Source organism: Diaporthe amygdali, assembly GCF_026229845.1.
Source record: "Diaporthe amygdali strain CAA958 chromosome Unknown NODE_20_length_815715_cov_65_842320, whole genome shotgun sequence".
Taxonomy (NCBI): domain Eukaryota; kingdom Fungi; phylum Ascomycota; class Sordariomycetes; order Diaporthales; family Diaporthaceae; genus Diaporthe; species Diaporthe amygdali.
The window spans coordinates 248,338-265,356 of record NW_026517040.1 but is presented as its reverse complement, the minus strand read 5'-3'; the positions used below and the strand labels follow the sequence as shown (position 1 = coordinate 265,356).

Here is a 17,019-nt window from a genome sequence, read left to right as displayed (position 1 = left end):
GGGATGCCCGAGCTCACCGAGCCGTGGAAGAATCGCGACGCTGAGGCCTTCAACGCGGCGTTCGAGGCACTTCGGCCCGACCCCTCTACCAACCGGCGCTGGTTGCATGACCACCTCAAGTTCTCGTTCCAGGAGACGGATCCGTGGACGCTGTTTCAGACGATCGCCAAGATGAGTTTGGAAAATGGTGTTGCCCAGAAGATCAAGATACCTGCCTTCATTGGCGAGGCAGAGGGCGACCTCTTCTTCGGTGACCAGCCTCAGCGTGTGGCCAGGGACATTGGCTCCAATGCGACACTGGCCAAGTTCGGCACCGATCAGGCAGCTTCTGCACATGTCCAGAGCGGTGCGAATGCGTACCTCAATGCGAGGATCTGCGACTGGTTTGCTGGTATTGTTGGATTTTAAGGATTCGGGATTTGCCGGAATCATATGGTGTTCATGATATCGTCTAATGCTGCGTTTTGGTCGAATATATCAAGGTTCCAATTCCAGTTTGTGTCATCTCCGCTCGCAGCGTTCGTGAAAATTGCCGGTTCCAAATTTGAGAAGTCAAAACCCTCAGCGCTGAGAAAGTCGCCTTCCAGATCATTGGGAAAACCGAACGTTGCGACCTGGGACGTTGGTAACTGCGGTGGTACGGCCTCGGATGACGGGTACGAGTGCGGAGATGGGAATTGGCTGTGAGGAATTTCATCGTTCGAGCTTTGCATGAGTGAACTCTGTAGGTCTGATAATGAAGGCGCCGCTTCCTCAGTGCGGAGGGTCTTGCGCAACCCGTTGAGACCATAGAGCAGGACTGAGTCTTGTAATGGCTCCGATAGTCCCCCGTCGTCTCTCTTGACTGCAGACAGATCATCAATATCATTGTTCGTGTTCCCGTTGCTTGAATGAGCAGCGACTGCTGGTGCCGAGGATTTGATATGTCGTAACTGTGTTTGATACAGGTGAATCACTCTTGCCCACTGCATGTTGCTTAGTGAGTATTCCTTCTCGTGTATCCTTTGAGGCTTACCAGCTTGTCAAGATGCTTCCAGCAGAGTTTCATCGCTTCCAGTATTTTCAACACCGATACAAGACCACACCTAGCTGTTGTCGCCAATTCTTCATCTCTCGAAAAGATGAAAGCAATCAAGATAGATGCCGACACATACATGCAATATCCAGTGAATGGGGGAAGCCGAGCAGCATCAACGTTTATATCGTTTAGATCTGCTGCTATCTCGCTGATGAGCTTTGCACCTTCCAAGGCTGTTCGTGCGCTGGTTCTAACGGCGGCGCGAGGTACAGATTGTTGAAGTGGGATTCCGCTGAAATGAGGAACTATTGTCGAATGGAGGACGGTTTTGCTTTGGTGATATATTGTGTGCATGGCAACGAACCATGGATGCTCTTTTAGTTTAGAGAATTCGTGTAAGTTATCTCTAGTGTACGTCATGGATGCAGGCAAGTCCAGATACCATTCGGTGAGTTGTTGATCAAGAGCGAATAATTGCGCCATGGCCTCGTTTGCCGTCAAACTTTTCCTGTTTTCCAGGTAGTCACAGACTTTGGTCCTATTGCTAGAATCAGCTCGAGTTCGGTCCGGATATGCTTCTTGTTTGCTTACCAACGAAATATGGCTCTGATGCTCTCAGATATCAAGTTCAGCTGCCGAGGTCGATTTGGTCCTGAGATATTGAGGGCCAAGTCCTCGACGCCAGCCAGCGTTGTTCGTGTTCGACGCCTAATCTCGACAGAAGCCTCTTCTGCGAGCGGCAGAGGAACCTTGATTCTTCGGACGCCCAAAGACGAGCCAACAACATAGTTGTCAGAATTGATACAATCGGTGACCCAAAGGGCCCAGAAACATCTATAGAGAGTCTCCGTCTCTCCGTGGTCGGTTGTGGAGTCCACTGATCGAGATACCTCCTGTTCGTGCAGCAGGGTCTTGACTGCTCTCCACGCAATGCCTAAGTCCCTAGATTAGCCAAGGTATATGAAAGAAGATGACTATATGGCGAACCTGTGAACATCGAGTGCCTTTGTGATTCTCCATTAGCAAACCAGAAGAAGCCAAGCACTTGACAGACTTGAACAGCTTCCAGTGTTGGTTGATCGACTTTTGGGAGAACTTGATCACCAGCTTGTATAGCCCACCGCCGGCCCAGCAACTTGGGATCGTCGCTTAGTTCATCCAGTATGGACTCATTCTGCTGAACCAATATGGGGGAACGATGCAAAAACCTCCAAAAAAATCAGAAAATTTCCTTCGAGGAGGTCAGGATACACATACACCGTGGCCATGGCACATATTGCAAGCAACACCGGTTCTGATAGCTGGTTGTCTGCCCATTTGCGATTAAGGGCTGTCCGGTCAAATACCAGGGTCGAATTAAACATATAAGTCAGATACACATCCAGGAGAGACCGCTGAACACTACGAGGAGGCAGCTGAACAACGAAGTTAAGGTTGGCCGTTTCTTGAGACGGGCTGGGATGATGACCAAGTTCGTGGTTGGAATCATCAGGATGCTGCTCGTGCGCAGCACGCTTCCGCTTCGTCGCGCGGGTGGCGGCCAACTGCTTGCGGTCTGGCGGTGGAGGATAGCCACATTGAGCGTCCAGACGGATGCATCTCGCGCACCTGGGGAGTTCCCGAGAGCATCTGAGCTGTACAGGGTCAATTTCGCAGATGCATGCGCAGCAGGAACGCTCACCTTCTGTTCACGACATCGACGACAAGCCGTCGTAGCTTCGGCGTCGTTGCCCATTACTTCACTTGAATGTGCCACTGCCCACAGTGAGCCAGGTGGCCTTTAACAGCTCGTGACATGTGAAGGACGGGCGGAAGTCGACGATGCTCCTCGTAAGCCTAAAACCCCAACAGCACCCATGCTACGTCATTGGCTGACTTTAACCGTCTACAGTATGCTCTCACTTATAAACACTTGCCCATAAACATGACTCTGGCGGTCCGGTTGGAAAGATATTTTCTATTTGAAGGGCTTCTTCATAGAAGTATTGCGGATTTTTTTTTTCAATGCTAGTCCACAGCCTCACCGCATTCAGACACTCGTTGAGAGATAGCTAGCTGTAGGTGTGATGGAGTATTATTTCTACACGCGCTTCAATCCATAAATCGTCCAGACGCCCCTGCACGTTTCCTGTACGCCATGCTCTGTCCCGTTACTGAAACACATACACCACTCCCGACCGATCAACAGACACAGTCATCGTATACGGACTTTCCAGCAGCGCGAGGTCCAGTATAGAATCCAGGTGCGCCTTCAGCAACTGTTGCTGCTGCACCGAGATGACAGTCGACCTAGTTGGCCGGCCACCCCCACGGTCTTGCCCATTAGCCCGGCGGCTTCGCCTCTCATCCGCCTTGTTCGCAGACACGCCCGAGCCCTGGCCGCGAGGCAGCCTCTCAGTGTTCAGCGTCATCGCTGTAGTTGGGTGGCTCGCAGAGTAGGTCGGGTTGCCCTCATCCACCTGTAGCCCGCTGAACACGGTCGAGTTCTCGATCCTCGTCAGGTCCCAGTAGCGGAGTTTCTTGTCCGAGCCGCCAGTAAGCAGGAACGCGTGCCTCACGTCACGCTGCTCGCCACCTTCAAGAGAGCCGCTGCCCACGACCATGGCCCTCACCCCTCTGTCCGCGTTACCAGTTGCGCTTGGCTCGATGTTCGTAGCAAACCGACCCAACATCCCCTCCGGCCTGTCCTCGTCTACTTCCCAGGCGTCGTAGCCCCTGGGCCCCTCTTTGTTCCCGCCAACGCGATAGATCTCACGACAGAGGGTCTTCTCCAGATCCCAGACAGTCACCTCGCCCTGACCGGTGCCGCCGGAGACACAAACCCACTTTCCACGGCCCTTGATAGGATGGATGCTGATGCGATAAATGGCAGATTTGCCTGGAACCCCCCATCCTTTGAGTCGCATTTTGAACCGTAAATCCCAAAGATCCAAAACGCCGTGTGAAGTGCCGAGGCAAAGCCAGTTCTTTTTCCTGTCGATGCAGAAGCATGTTGGGGTTCCATGATGGACTGGATTCTCCAAAACATAGAGCAGTGACATGGTTCTCAGGTCAATTCCAAGTATTCGTGAGCGATTTGTTGCTAAGACCATCACAGAACTGGTTTCCTGCTTGAAGTGTTCGCACCAGACAGCGAACTCGTCATCTGGTAATTGGTACTCCCTCAAAAGTCTCAGCTTTCCGTATCGCATCGCGCTACTGGCATAAGCAGTTTCGACTTTGACTACGTGAACACTGCCATCGCTGGCGCAGCTGATGAAACAATGCGTGTTCTCGATGAAGCATAGGGCGACAACCTTTGCTCCTGGCGCATGCCTGTGAGTTTGCCTCGACCTGTGAGCAATGTTGCGCTCCAGTCTCGCAGTGTCCCAGACTTTCACAGCACCATCATCTCCGCCTGTGATGAAGAACACGTGATCAGGGGAAGCCACGACACGATTGACGGCACCAACATGCTCGGAGAAGGTCGCCATCATCTTGCCCGTCGGTTTCCAGCCCTCAGAAACCTGCCCGTTTGCGTTTTTGTTGACCTTCCGCCGATTGATCGGCGTGACCAGAGGCCCAAACTCTGCAATGTCGTGCGGATAGTTGTCCACGTACATGGAGTCCAGCATTTTGAGGACATGAGGATCATTGCCGGGATAGTTGTGACTGAAATGTAGATGAGTTCGAGAGTTGTCCTCTCCATCTGCAATGGACAGCCTAGATGGCGTGGCGGGTGAGAAGAGACCCTCCACACGGCCGGTGGCATTTGCATCGGTCATGCCGGTCTCTGCTATAGCCTTGTTGCTGTCCTTTCGATTGAGCAGACTCATCGCGCTTGAAGCATGCCGGAGTGTCCTCTTTGCCGGCCCTGTAGCATCTTCAGCCCCAGCAATGGGGCGGAACGATGCGAGTCGATTTTGATCTCTTGATGATTCACTGTTTGGAGATGCAGGTCCATCTTGGAGCGGCTGGCGGTCATCTGGGTTAGGTGAGAGATTCATCTGGCTGCTCAGTCTGACCCGGTGAGTATTGATGGCAGCTCGCTTTCGCTTTCCTATTGGATCATCGATGCTCATGGATGCGTCCATCAGTGCGTCAGTAATCGTGCGCGGTGCGTTCGCGTCCACGTCCATATCGTCGCCGCCCACTTGTTTCTTGGGAGCTTCCTCGTCAAACATGACAGTCTGTACAGTGACGCCCAGAGTGCGCAGATTTATGATGTTGTTTAGCTCTGTGTTCATGCTGTTCGCCGACGAATCTCTTGTTTTGATCTGGCTGAGGCGCCAAATGAACTCGCGAAGGGCCAGCAGCTTGAATTCGTCATTCGGCGAAAGACCCAGATTTCGAAGTCTTCCAAGCCATTGTTCGTCTTCCTCATTTTTTGCGACCTTGCTGAGGCTCTTTGGATGCAGCTCTTTGGCCGCCCGATTCGGCATTGTGGCAGTTGATGTACCAAAGGATAGCCTGCGTAAGTTACGCATGGTCTTCCAAAAAAGACCTCTGTCAGATTGTACAGCCCACAACAGAGCTTGGTCGAACACAGACCGAGACAAAGGCTTTTTCAGCGCATCCAGCAACGCCAACTCGGTCAGATTGATGGGCATGACCATGGTCTTCAGGAAGGGAGATACGAGTGGTAGAAGCGTGCACTTGATATCTGCTGGGGATAGATATTCCGCAGCGGCAGGAATGAAATTTGCCGCTGATTCTCGGATCCAAATGTTCGGGTGCATCGAGAATCGAGCAACAACATCGGTGAGCTCCCAAAGCCGTGGTTTTGACAATAAGCCAAGGCTGGCCAGTTGTGCCAGCGACTGGAGAGCGCTCTGAACCACATGTTCTTCCGTGTCTGTGAGGGCTTGGATCATGAGGGGTAGAATAAACTCTTCGAGGCTGACGCTGCCCATGAACGCAGCGATGCCAACGATAGTCTCGAAAAAAGCGCATTTCAGGATCCAGTCCCGGTCATTCAGGTAAGTGTTAAGGTGCGTGAGGATGATGTCGTTGGATTCTGCAGTTCCAAAGAACAGACACAGTTCGGGAACAGAGCTGAGAAAAGCTCGACGAACATGGGGATCGGCATCCTCGATGAGGCTTTTGGTGTGTGACTCAAATAACTCGATCAACTCTTGTTGAGCTTCATCGAACAAACCATCGAAAGTCGCGTCTGGTTGGCTTCCCGATTCAACGTCTGGATCAGCGGCTGCTATCGTACCCGCAGCTTTGAGGGTTGACGACATCTGTAGGAACCTTTTGGCCGTCGTCGCCAAACTGCCGATGCAAGATGCGTATGTTGCCCTCACCAGCGGACTGGGTAGATTACTAGTCCCATAGAGAGCGATCTGCATACGCGGGAGGATGTATTCGAGGAAGACGTGTGCATTGACAGGGTTTACTGATTTAACGAGAGCCAGCAATTGTGTGATCGTCCTTATCGAGGTGATGGCGACGATATCGGCCTTGTCGTTTAGAAGCGAGATGAGGTATGGAAGAACTCGATCGAGTTTTGCCTCGTCCGTCAGTCGCTCCGCAAATGCCAGGAGAACATCACAAGCTCGGACTTTGGAAGCCGCTCGCGCTGTGTTCCGCAATGACGAAACAACGAGGGTCAGAAAGATCAAGGTACCATCGTCAGCAGCAGGCTGCACATCGCCAGAAACGGCGTATTCGTTGTTCGGTATGTTGAGCCGCACGGGGAAATGGCCCAGTCCCAGCCGTGGCAGCAACTGCACCGATTCTGTACCTCGGGAGTCATTGTGATATCCCAGAAAGTATGAGATCTTGTCGAAATCGTAGAAAACCCGATCGATGCGTTCATCTGCCTCGCCCAGGTTCCGTGTCGCGCCAGAGACGGGGTATTGGCCGGAGGAAGGATCCGTAATCACCTCCATGTACTGGTGTAGGAACGTATAGAAATAGTCCGGGAACGCTTTCTTGCGCCAAAACTCCAAATACTGCTCGGCAGAATACCTCTTCTGTGGTTCTAGCTGGATCATGGACGCCACCAAGTCACGTATGTCTTTGTCCGGAATGCGACTCAGATGCGAGATGCCGGGGTCGTATTCGCCCTTGCGGTATTTGTACAGCTGGCTTAGGCTGAAAATTGGCGACTCGAGGAACAGCTCTGCGATCACGCACCCGGCACTGAATATGTCCATGGCCCACGTCAAGCTGGCGTTGGGGTTGGCATTTCCGCCTGGCGCCACGAATCGCTCAGGGGCGATGTAGCACGTTCGCCGGCTGGATGTGTCAAAGAAATAGGAGAAATCGGTCGGGTTATCGTCTGGAAGCGTCACAGGTTTGAAAGAAGAGGAGAAGTCGGTCAGGTATAGCCAGTTCCAAGAAGTCACCAATGTGTTCTCCGCCTTGATGTCACCATGGTATATGTCCCTCGCATGGCAGTCGCGTAGAGCGCAAAGGAGCTGGAAGGATATCCATTTCTTTTCTATGTCTTCCAGGAAAGGCCTCGTGCTCAAGCGATCGTATAGCGAGTTGTAAAGGTACTGGCGGACAAGGTAGCCGTTGGTCTCGGTCTCGACAACTCTTTGATACCCAAGGGCGTTTGGGATATCGGCGAGAAGCTTGCGCTCATCTGTGTGTTGTTTGGTCCTTCAGCCAGAGCTTCTCGGGGGGGGGGGGGGACGAAGACGAGAGAGCCTACTGATTATTTCGTGCCTGAATCGGCCCAGTGACATGGGAGTGTAGGGCTTAATGAACACCTTAACCAAGACGACACCGTCATGATGTCGGGCGCGGATAGTCTTCATAAACCGTGCGGACCCAAGAGTCTTCTCGTAGACAAGGTCCGCTAGTTCTGGAACCTCGATCCCCGCCGCGCCGGCCGACGGCGTTGTCACAGAGAAGCCCTGCCCCATCGTCGCGAAGATGGGTGCTGCCTCTGGAAGGTGGTGTGGGTTTCTCAGCAGACAAGCGCTATCGCAACTTGTAATGCAGGAGTTGTAGATTTGAGATCATGGTGATCGCCCTGATTTCTGCGATATACCATGAACCTGGCAAGCGGTTCCTGCTGTCGCCTTCTGAAGAAGATCACGAAGCGACAGTTCAACGGCGTGAAGGGAGCTCGTCACATTGTGGACTAGAAGTCGGTGACATGCTGAGAAGGTACCCGGGTACCTACGTAATCTGGAGTACAGTACCTGCCGGAGCTTCTTGCCTGCCGGCGCAACACCTATGGGTCAAGCGCGCGACGCTGGCGACGCCACAGGGCCTAGTCCAAAATGGGTGGATACATTGCAAGCAAGCTCGAAAGACATTTGTACAGAAATAAGCGTATCAGAACAAGTGGATGAGCTGCCGGAAGACGAAGTTGCTCGACTTGCCTCACAAATTACGATTCTGGGTCGGCGGTGGGTGCTGCCGCTGCTGTACTTTGACATTCGCGTCTCAATAAAGGCGAAACCGCTACAGATAGGCTCTCCGGCCCTCAATCAATTGCTATGAAATATCCCTTGGCCGTCATGCTCACCCTCACCAGCAAACTGGCTTTCATAAGCTATCAGACTTCCAATCTCGGGCGCGGGAGTGAAATCGGTCAGAGCATTTGTGCAAGCTGAGCTGCCAGTAGAAAATGTTGAGTGTATTGCCGGTCACGGCAGTATTTGGGTCTGTATCTCCCGTCTGCTGCGTAATGCATCGTATCCTCAACGTCTTTCCTAGCGCATTGTCCTCTTTCCTGAATAGTAGGCAAAAATTACATGATTTTGGGCCCTCCCCTCAAGTCCTCCACCACCAAGGGAAACACCTGATCGCAAACCTGGGTATATTTAAACCAAAACAATGAAATGAACGGGGAGGGCGCAGAAGAAACGAAAATATTAGGTCGTCTAAAATAAGAGGCATTAAGCGTGTCGTAACAATGGTGAAGCTGCCTCTCTATGTTTCCCGGCAATCCCTTCGGGAACGTCAACGAGCGTCACTTTGTACATGCTTGCCGCGTGACTGGCTAGACTGCGGCCCGAGACGTTCCCGAACCAAATATGCTTCATCTGGCTCCTCTGCTCGTGAAAACTGGTATCGAACGCCGGCAATGCAAAGACTCTGGCTAGGCCTAGACGCGACACGGGAAGAAGAAACTCGTTTAATCGTGAGATTAGCGTGACGGGTGTGCCAGTCAGCGTTGGTGAGCGCTGGACGCTGCTTCAGTCGATGTGTCGCTTTCGATCGTCTTTCTCCAATGCTCCGGTAGACAGACACACACCAGCGGGAATGCCTTGATTTCGCCACTGGCAGGGGGTGATAGATCGCGGCCACGACCGGACGTGTTCGAGACGCCGCTGTCTCGTTGTTGTTGGCGCCTAGCCTCCCAATCCTCGGCTCGCTCATCCACCATAACACCAGTCGCCCAACCGTCATCCCAGATACCGACGACCTTGAGCATGTCACCGCGCTCGAGGGCGAACTCGTCGGCAGCGCGCGGCTGGTAAGCCCAGAGGACTGCTACGCGGTCGCCAGGATGTATCTCGTCTTGGGAGTAGTAGTCCTTGAAATACGGCAACTGCTCCGATTGCTGACTGGCGACTCCTTGTGGTGAAGACATGCCGTTGCTGCCAGCATCCTCACCGGCAAGAAGCACGGAGCCGCTAGACAATGAACCCGTCCTCTTCAGCATCGAAGTTGGTGGGGGTCGCAAAACACCAGCTCGCGGCTCCGACTCCGGACTGTCCCCAAACTCGCTCGACGAGGAGTGGTTTTCAACGCGTCTGCTTCTCACAGCACCGACTGCTGCAGCACTTTCCGAATGACGAGAGGGGGCATCTCCTGAGTGGCCCTCTAGAGCCGACATCCTAGCGATCCTACCGCCAGGCAAGACTTCGTATCCATGCGGTGTCGAAGCAGTGGGGCCAGCCTGGGACATGGGGCCTCTTCTTGCCGGTGAGGGCTGGTTGAATATGCTCCCTGATTGACTGCCTCGCTTGCGCCGCCTGAGAAAAATGCAACACAGAAGTATCAGCCCTATAATTATTGCAGCGCCAGCTACACTTCCAATGACGATCCCAGCGATCGCGCCCCCGCTGAGACCGCCCCTCCCGGCGCCTGCGGTGCTGGAGGGAGATGGGCTGGACGTGGACGTCGGTAGTGTTATGGTCGATGTAATGGACGGTAGTGTCACATTTGCGCAACGGTTTTCGGCATTCGAGTTGTAGCAGCACGTGTCGGTCGAGTTAGTGCCGCCAGATGCGCAGTATGAGCAGAGTCCAATGGTGCTGTTGCCATATCCGCAGTTGTCCGGTTCGTTTTGGATTCCGTCGATGCAGTTATCCGACGACAGTGAGTCTGCGGGCAGAGCGCAATTCGTAAAATCAGCCCTGATCTGCGTCGTAGCTCCACTGCTGGGATTTGAGCATAATTGGCTATCAGACACGTAGTATGCTTCGGACTGTGCGAATGTGGCCTCAAGGGCGGTCAGTAAAGGAGGATCGCCAACGAGCTGTGTGACTTACGCAGGTGTCGGCGCAAAGAGGTTGCGATTGTGAGGAGGACAATCCACATGGGTTAATCGAGTTCTGCACAATGGCATTACATATTACAGAAGTCGTGAAGCGTGCGTAGAGGTTGGAAGTATTGGTCAGCTCGATATTACCGCAGCCAAACAGCGTTTGATATCTAGGTACTTGTTAGCAGGCGAGGTAGTATGGCAACAAGAGCGCGTAGTGGACTAACTTATCCTGCACATATGTCGTCTGGACGTAAGACTCGAGCTGTGCATCGAAAGACGCGCGGTCTGACACGAATTGAAGGAATGAACTGTGACGAAAGTTAGACTGCAATGCCGTTGAGATATGTTGGTTAATACGCACAAGAAGCCCACAAGCGTAGAGTCGGTTGATATCGACGAGGACTGAAATGCTGGACACGCCGTAGAGCCCTGAAGGGAGATGCAGGTTTCGGACATTTCGGCGACGGTCGAAGGGCAACACGCCACTGGGAGTCCTGACCTCGCCCTCGTCTATTCCCTCACCACAAAACGGGCACTCGCGGTCCTTTTCCCTAGTCGACAGCTGCCGTTTTGGTGAAAGGACCGAGTCTGCTTTCGACGAGGCGAGAGATACGGGATTCAGGTAGGATCTGTATCACGCCAGAGATGAGTTCATCGTCGTACGAAGCTCGATATGCGATCCAGGTAGAGTGGCCGTGAGTGACGGGACGGTCAACAGAGAGTGCCTTTGAGATAGCGGGTGTCGATCACAGTCCCTTAGCGGCGCTATGTGTTGCTCAATGGGTTGATGCTGTTGCTGCTCCACTAAGACCAAGTCTCTCTTAACGAGAATTAGGGTACGCGAGAGTTGCTGGGTGAGGTCAATTAGGTCGCGTGGCCGTGCAATTTGACTTTTGCGGGGGGGTTGGTGGTTGTTGTATTGTTGTTTGGCAAGAAACCGTGCCAGCTGCGGCTAGGAAGGGGAAGCCTCTCCAGAAAATGAACGACAGCAGCTGGAGGCAACGAAGCCAAGGATGCACACACAGGTGAGGAAGGTACGAGGAGGCCGAGGGCTAGAGGGCTGGGGACCAGAGGAGGAGCTTCGTACGCGGTTGGTCTTGCCGTGATAGGTCGGGCCAATGCAGGGACAGGAAGGATGTCGTGTTTATCATGCGTGAGCAGCTGCAGAAGCGCCAACGCAAGCAAAGTGAGGAGGTGGGGGGATCCGTGGTAAGGGCTGTCGACCTAATGCAAGGCAACACTGACGGACGGATGTGGTGGCAGCAATGCCGTGAGCTGGACGAGGACTGGACGAGATGATGGTGGGTGGGAGGTGGGTGGTGGTGGTGGGCAGGGCGAGGCGGAAAGAGGAGATTGATTAATTAGTAGAGTGAAAGAGTGAGTGAAGGCTGAGTGTAAAGAGGAGTGACCATGTGCTGCGACAGCAGGTCAAACAGAAGAAACAAAAGAAGGCGCGGTAGTTGAGATCTGGACGCAATTGGGCAAATGAGTGGCAGTCAAGAGACCTGAGACGGCAGCAGCAGCAGCACGAAGACGGAGAGAGTTGTGATGCGATGTCTGCCGTGTGGTGTGTGTGCTGTGTGCTGTGTGCTGTGTGCTCTGTGAGTGAATTACAAAAGTCGGAACCCGAGAGTCTTTTGCAACTCGTTCCCCCTCAACGGACCAGTCGAAGCACGCACGCAACCGACAACAGGCAGATTGGGTATGTGCTGCGGGAGGGAGATCCACGACGACGGCAGATTTTCTGGTGGTGAGGAGAGGGAACAAAACCAGCAAAACCCGCAAAAACACCAACAACAGGCGAGGCGAGGCAGGCCAAGTCAGTCCGAATGAGAGTGATTGCGAAAGGGGAGACCCTCCATCCACAACGGACCAGAGCTTCATCCCAATTTGGGCCTGTAGCCGAGATGGGCTAGCCGATCAAGAGGCATGGACCGGGGCTGAGCAGGACGGCAGGGGTGGGGCCATGGGCCATGGCACTCGTTTTGCCTTTTTGCGCGCGAGAGAGCAGGCCCTGAAATGAGAAGGCCTTGAGATGCCCACCATTGGATCACGACGCTGTGGTATCCGTGCTACTGCGTCGTACTGGCCCAGGTGTGCACTGATCCGCCTGCGTGTCGCCATTGCTATTGATAGGGTTTTCGCATGACAACATGGCCGCTCAGCTTCATGCTCTTGTCCTGTTTGATTGCGATGAACCGCACGCGGGTCTCAGCGCACAAATCTCCCTCCTCGCATGCCCTGCCTGCCTCCTGTCTGCCTCCTGTCTGTCAGCCTGTCAACCGCATTGACAGCTGCGCTTGTGGTCTTTCCAAGCCGTCGAGCACACGGACAGTTCGGGCGGTCCAGTCACCCAGGAGAACATTGAGATGCCAACAGCTGTACTCCCTACTGTTGTCATTACCGCTATACGAAGACGCGCTTGTTGGGGCCGGGGGAGAGAAAAAGAAACAAAAGCCAGCGGCAGGGCGGATAAGCCCATCATCCCAAGCCCGCCCACTGCAACTGCGCCTGCGACTGCGACAGCGACATGGGCGAGCACTACTCGATTCAATCCGACTCTGAATCTTCGTCCCTTCCAATCTCTTTCACGACTTGACTGGTCGACTGGTCTACTGCAACACTGACGAGGCTCGAGGCCAGTCCGGTACGGCCAGTCTCAGAACTTGTCTCAAACAACCCAAGTGGCTTTTTCCCGAGAGACTACTCAGTCACACTAGCTCCCTCCACAGCGCCCTAGAACAACGGCTCGCCGTCTTTCCATTCCTCGACTTGACTCGACTCGACTCCGAATCAAGCTCATGGCCGTCGGACATTCGTGCTCCTCGGGTCCGTCCTCGGTGTGCCCGCTTCTGATCCCAAACGTACGCGTGTTACTTGACCAGCACACCTACGCAGTATGCAATAATGTCCTGCGGGATATCTGATAAGTACAGGGTAACTCTTCACAGGATTGCCTGTTAATGCCCGCTAGGTACCCAAGTGGGCAAAAACACAGCAAATCTTTCTGACCAGCTGGTCCGTGAGCTAGCTGTGATGTCTCAGGGCCGGCCGGCGGGGATTTTCCAAGTGGCTTAGGATCCCTTCTCTTATCTTCCTGGCATCATATCATTAAGTGATCCTCCCGCGTCGCCTAGCACCACCCGTGTACGAGGTATAAAATTGTGCTGGACGTAAGCCACCAACCATCCACCAGGGCCAGTGTCTCAGAAGCTCTGGGACGATTAAAGCTTGTCTAGTCCAGTCGAAGAGGCCGATGACCTCCAGAGGCTCCAGTCTTGACATGACATCAAAGTGCCGTTGCTGGGAAGCATTCATTTTCTTGGCCCTTTTGCTTCGGTGGTTTGCCCAGCTAAGGCGGTGCTCCATGTCTGCGTCGCAGGGTTTCGCAGCGTAGAAGCGAAAGACAAAGCCCAGGGCCTGTGACGCTCAGCCCCATGGTTCCAAGGGGCGGGCGAGGTCGAGAAATTGAGACGGCATCTTCGGATGAAATTATATTGTGATGAAGGCAGAGGCCTCTTCCCCGCATCGTGGACAAGGCAGTTTAGCAGGCCTCATAAGAGGTCTACCGGATCGTCTGAAGCTCGCTCTTCCTCTCCGTGAGCTGTCGCCGGCGCGCGCGCGATCACGTCCGCTTCTGGTGCGGTTTGGCCGACGCATTGAGTGGCGAAGACGTGATTGCTGTACGCAGAGGCGGGGTTCGTCCATTCCACCTCTTTGAGCAACAATACCGGAGAAAGCTATATCCCACCCCCGCGGCCCTGGACCACGTTGAAGGGCAGCCAAGACCACTCTACCCGCGACATTTGTGATCATTTAGCGGTCTAGATACCATTCAGGCCTATCCATGATACCCCTCAAGAGTCCGGCCTGAGGGAACTCCCGTGGGCGGGTTGCCGAGGCAGTGGAGACCTTGTCCCATACAAGCAAACTTGTTCGCCAGCCCGCTGACCTGGCTACTGACGTCGATGCAAGGTTGGCCGACGGCAGCGATAGCAATCGTCCTCCAGAGTGGTGCCGGTCGGCCGGCCGATTGGCAGTGCTGACCCTCAGCCGCAAGTTGCGAGCCATGGTTGAGTGACGAAAGCGCCCGATGCGGCCTTTCGGCATAATATACTAGTCGCTGTGGGGGAACCACAATAAACCCGGCCGAGCCTCGTTAAAGACGCGAGGCTGATCAACACAGGATTTATTCCTCCGATCCCTGGGCCACATGCAGCCACATTTGTAAGGAAACCGAACCTCAACCTCACATGATCAGGCTAGTAGACCACGACGGAAACACTTCGCATCCGACATGGCCGACAAGTGTTTTGTTGACGTCTGCCTGCTCTTCTATTTGCGGATAGACATGTTCGAAGCTAGTTCACGCTTTGATATCGAGCCAGAGTCAAGGCACAGACTATTCCACAGGCCTCTCTAGAAACGCCAGCCAGGGCTAGCAGGATGGGTTGTATTACCATCGCAACAGAGATCGTCAAAGACCCAGGTGGTTGCAGTCGGAAGTTGCCGAGACTGCTGCCAGTTGGGTGCAAGATTGGCTTCCGCACAGACTGGACAATTGACAGTCGCTCGGGGCCTGTCTCTTTGTGTTTTGTGTTCTGTTCCGTATCACAAAGACATGTGACCGTTCAGTTGGCGACAGTAACAATAGAGAATGGGCAGAGTCTGCAACGCTGACTGAGGGATAGCCAAGCCGGAGGTGACACTGTGATTCTTGGTGCCTGGGACTGCCTCGCTTGCCCAAAGAGGACGGAGGACGGAGGTTCGCGCTCCAGTTTTCCCGACCTCGACCCGTGCCTTCGGATACCCCCAAGCCGGCTTGCTGACATACACACGGCGTCGCCTGCATCGACCCCGCCGACGTCCACAATCGTTCGCTCATTCGTCTTCACCGGCCATGTTCATCCTCCCAAGATGGACTAGCCATTGATGCAGCGCCGCCACGTTTGTAGGACGTCACCGATCCAGCGACCGGCTGTCTGGTGATCCAGCAAGCCGGTAAACCACTCACTGTAAGTGATTATGAATAAGTAGGTTCTTTCTCCTTCACCGTCGAGTGTATATAAGCGCCCGACTGGGCTCAGATCGCATGTTTTGGTTTCACGAATCCTCGTGTTGTCCTACACCAGACTCCTGCCACCAAAGAACCCCCAAGTTCGGATGAACCCCTTGGTTCATCTTTGTTCGAAGCTATATTCGAAGGGACTACCGCGAACGGCCCTTGCCCTATTGAGACGTCATCAAACCGCCCACTGCCATCAATATTAATATAGTTGCTGTGATACGAGTCCTCAGCATTTGATTCCCAAGGTCAACTTTCTCTCGCGTTTACTGTATCATTCCAGCAGCTGTATACCAGACAACACCATCTCCAGAATGTCAGCAGCAGGCGGACAAGGGCCACAGCAGATGGTGGGCATCATACCCCCTCCCTTCGTTCGAGCTTCACATTCGATACTGACCCAGGTTCTGGCTTAGGCACCACAGTCCGGGCCGCCCTATGCTCCCACGACAGCCCTGCTGGGTGGGCACCCCACCGTGCCCCTCGACGACCCCATCTGCGCATGCCTCTTGCTGTTGTTCATCGCAGGCGCCGCGACGCACTTGACCATCTTCAGGATCAATCGCAAGCGGGATCATAAGTTTGTTTTCTCTGCCTTACTTTTTGGTTTCTGCATGGCGCGCATCACGACGCTCGTCCTGCGCATCGTCTGGGCCTCGCGGCCGCGCAACGTGGACATCGCTATCGCAGCGAACATCTTCGTCCAGGCCGGCGTCCTGCTTCTTTTCATTATCAACCTTATCTTCGCCCAGCGCATCGTCAGGTCGTACCACCCGAGGCTCGGGTGGTCGCGGGGCCTGGGCCTGGCCTTCAAGTTCCTGTACTTCTGCGTCGCGGCGTGCTTGATCATGGTCATCACCGCGACCGTCGACTCCTTCTTCACCCTGGACAAGAACACGCGCAGGATCGACCGCGACATCCAGCTCGTCGCCGGCACGTTCCTCACCCTCCTCGCCTTCCTCCCCATCCCCGTCACGCTCCTGGCCGTCGTCGCGCCGCGTGCCCACCGGCCCGAGAAGTTCGGCCAGGGCCGCCAGCGCACCAAGATCTGGCTGCTCCTCTTCACCTCCGTCATCCTGACCCTCGGCGCGGGCTTCCGCATCGGCGTCAACTTCACCACGCCGCGGCCGGCCAACAACCCGGCGTGGTTCCACTCCAAGGCGTGCTTCTACTGCTTCAACTTTGTGATCGAGCTGGCGGTGGTCTACGCCTACGCCATCGCGCGGTTCGACAGGCGCTACCACGTCCCTGACGGCAGCAACGGACCTGGTCACTACTCTGGTGAAAGAGTAGGTGACAACAGGGGTTTGGGGAGGGGAGGACTTACCATGAGCAACCTGTCTATCAACAGAGAGAGTGACGTGTTTGGGGACGAGACCATGATCAACAGCCCGGCCGAGCAGAGCAGGAGGCAGAGTGAGTGGGAGGCCAAGGCGAGGGAAGAGTTGGAGAAGGAGGCCGTGAGCGATTCTGTCTAAATTGTCAGTATTAACA

General features: G+C 54.3%; 3 protein-coding genes across 3 annotated transcripts; 1 reads left to right on the top strand and 2 right to left on the bottom strand.

Moving 5' to 3' along the window:
• Positions 1–428: 428 nt before the first annotated feature.
• Positions 429–7,878, bottom strand: J7T55_012612 (uncharacterized protein; the record flags this gene model as incomplete). Its single annotated transcript, XM_053145259.1, has 10 exons — positions 429–965; positions 1,016–1,310; positions 1,461–1,556; positions 1,610–1,952; positions 2,006–2,022; positions 2,073–2,153; positions 2,276–2,573; positions 2,627–2,796; positions 3,197–7,595; positions 7,665–7,878. The coding sequence occupies 10 exons, from the start codon at positions 7,876–7,878 to the stop codon at positions 429–431; spliced, it is 6,450 nt and encodes a 2,149-aa protein (XP_052992005.1).
• Positions 7,879–9,134: 1,256 nt separating this feature from the next.
• J7T55_012611 (uncharacterized protein) lies at positions 9,135–10,916 on the bottom strand (the record flags this gene model as incomplete). Its single annotated transcript, XM_053145258.1, has 6 exons — positions 9,135–9,753; positions 9,821–9,945; positions 10,002–10,400; positions 10,465–10,627; positions 10,685–10,768; positions 10,822–10,916. The coding sequence occupies 6 exons, from the start codon at positions 10,914–10,916 to the stop codon at positions 9,135–9,137; spliced, it is 1,485 nt and encodes a 494-aa protein (XP_052992004.1).
• Positions 10,917–15,839: 4,923 nt separating this feature from the next.
• J7T55_012610 (uncharacterized protein) lies at positions 15,840–17,003 on the top strand (the record flags this gene model as incomplete). Its single annotated transcript, XM_053145257.1, has 2 exons — positions 15,840–15,875; positions 15,942–17,003. The coding sequence occupies 2 exons, from the start codon at positions 15,840–15,842 to the stop codon at positions 17,001–17,003; spliced, it is 1,098 nt and encodes a 365-aa protein (XP_052992003.1).
• Positions 17,004–17,019: the final 16 nt, after the last annotated feature.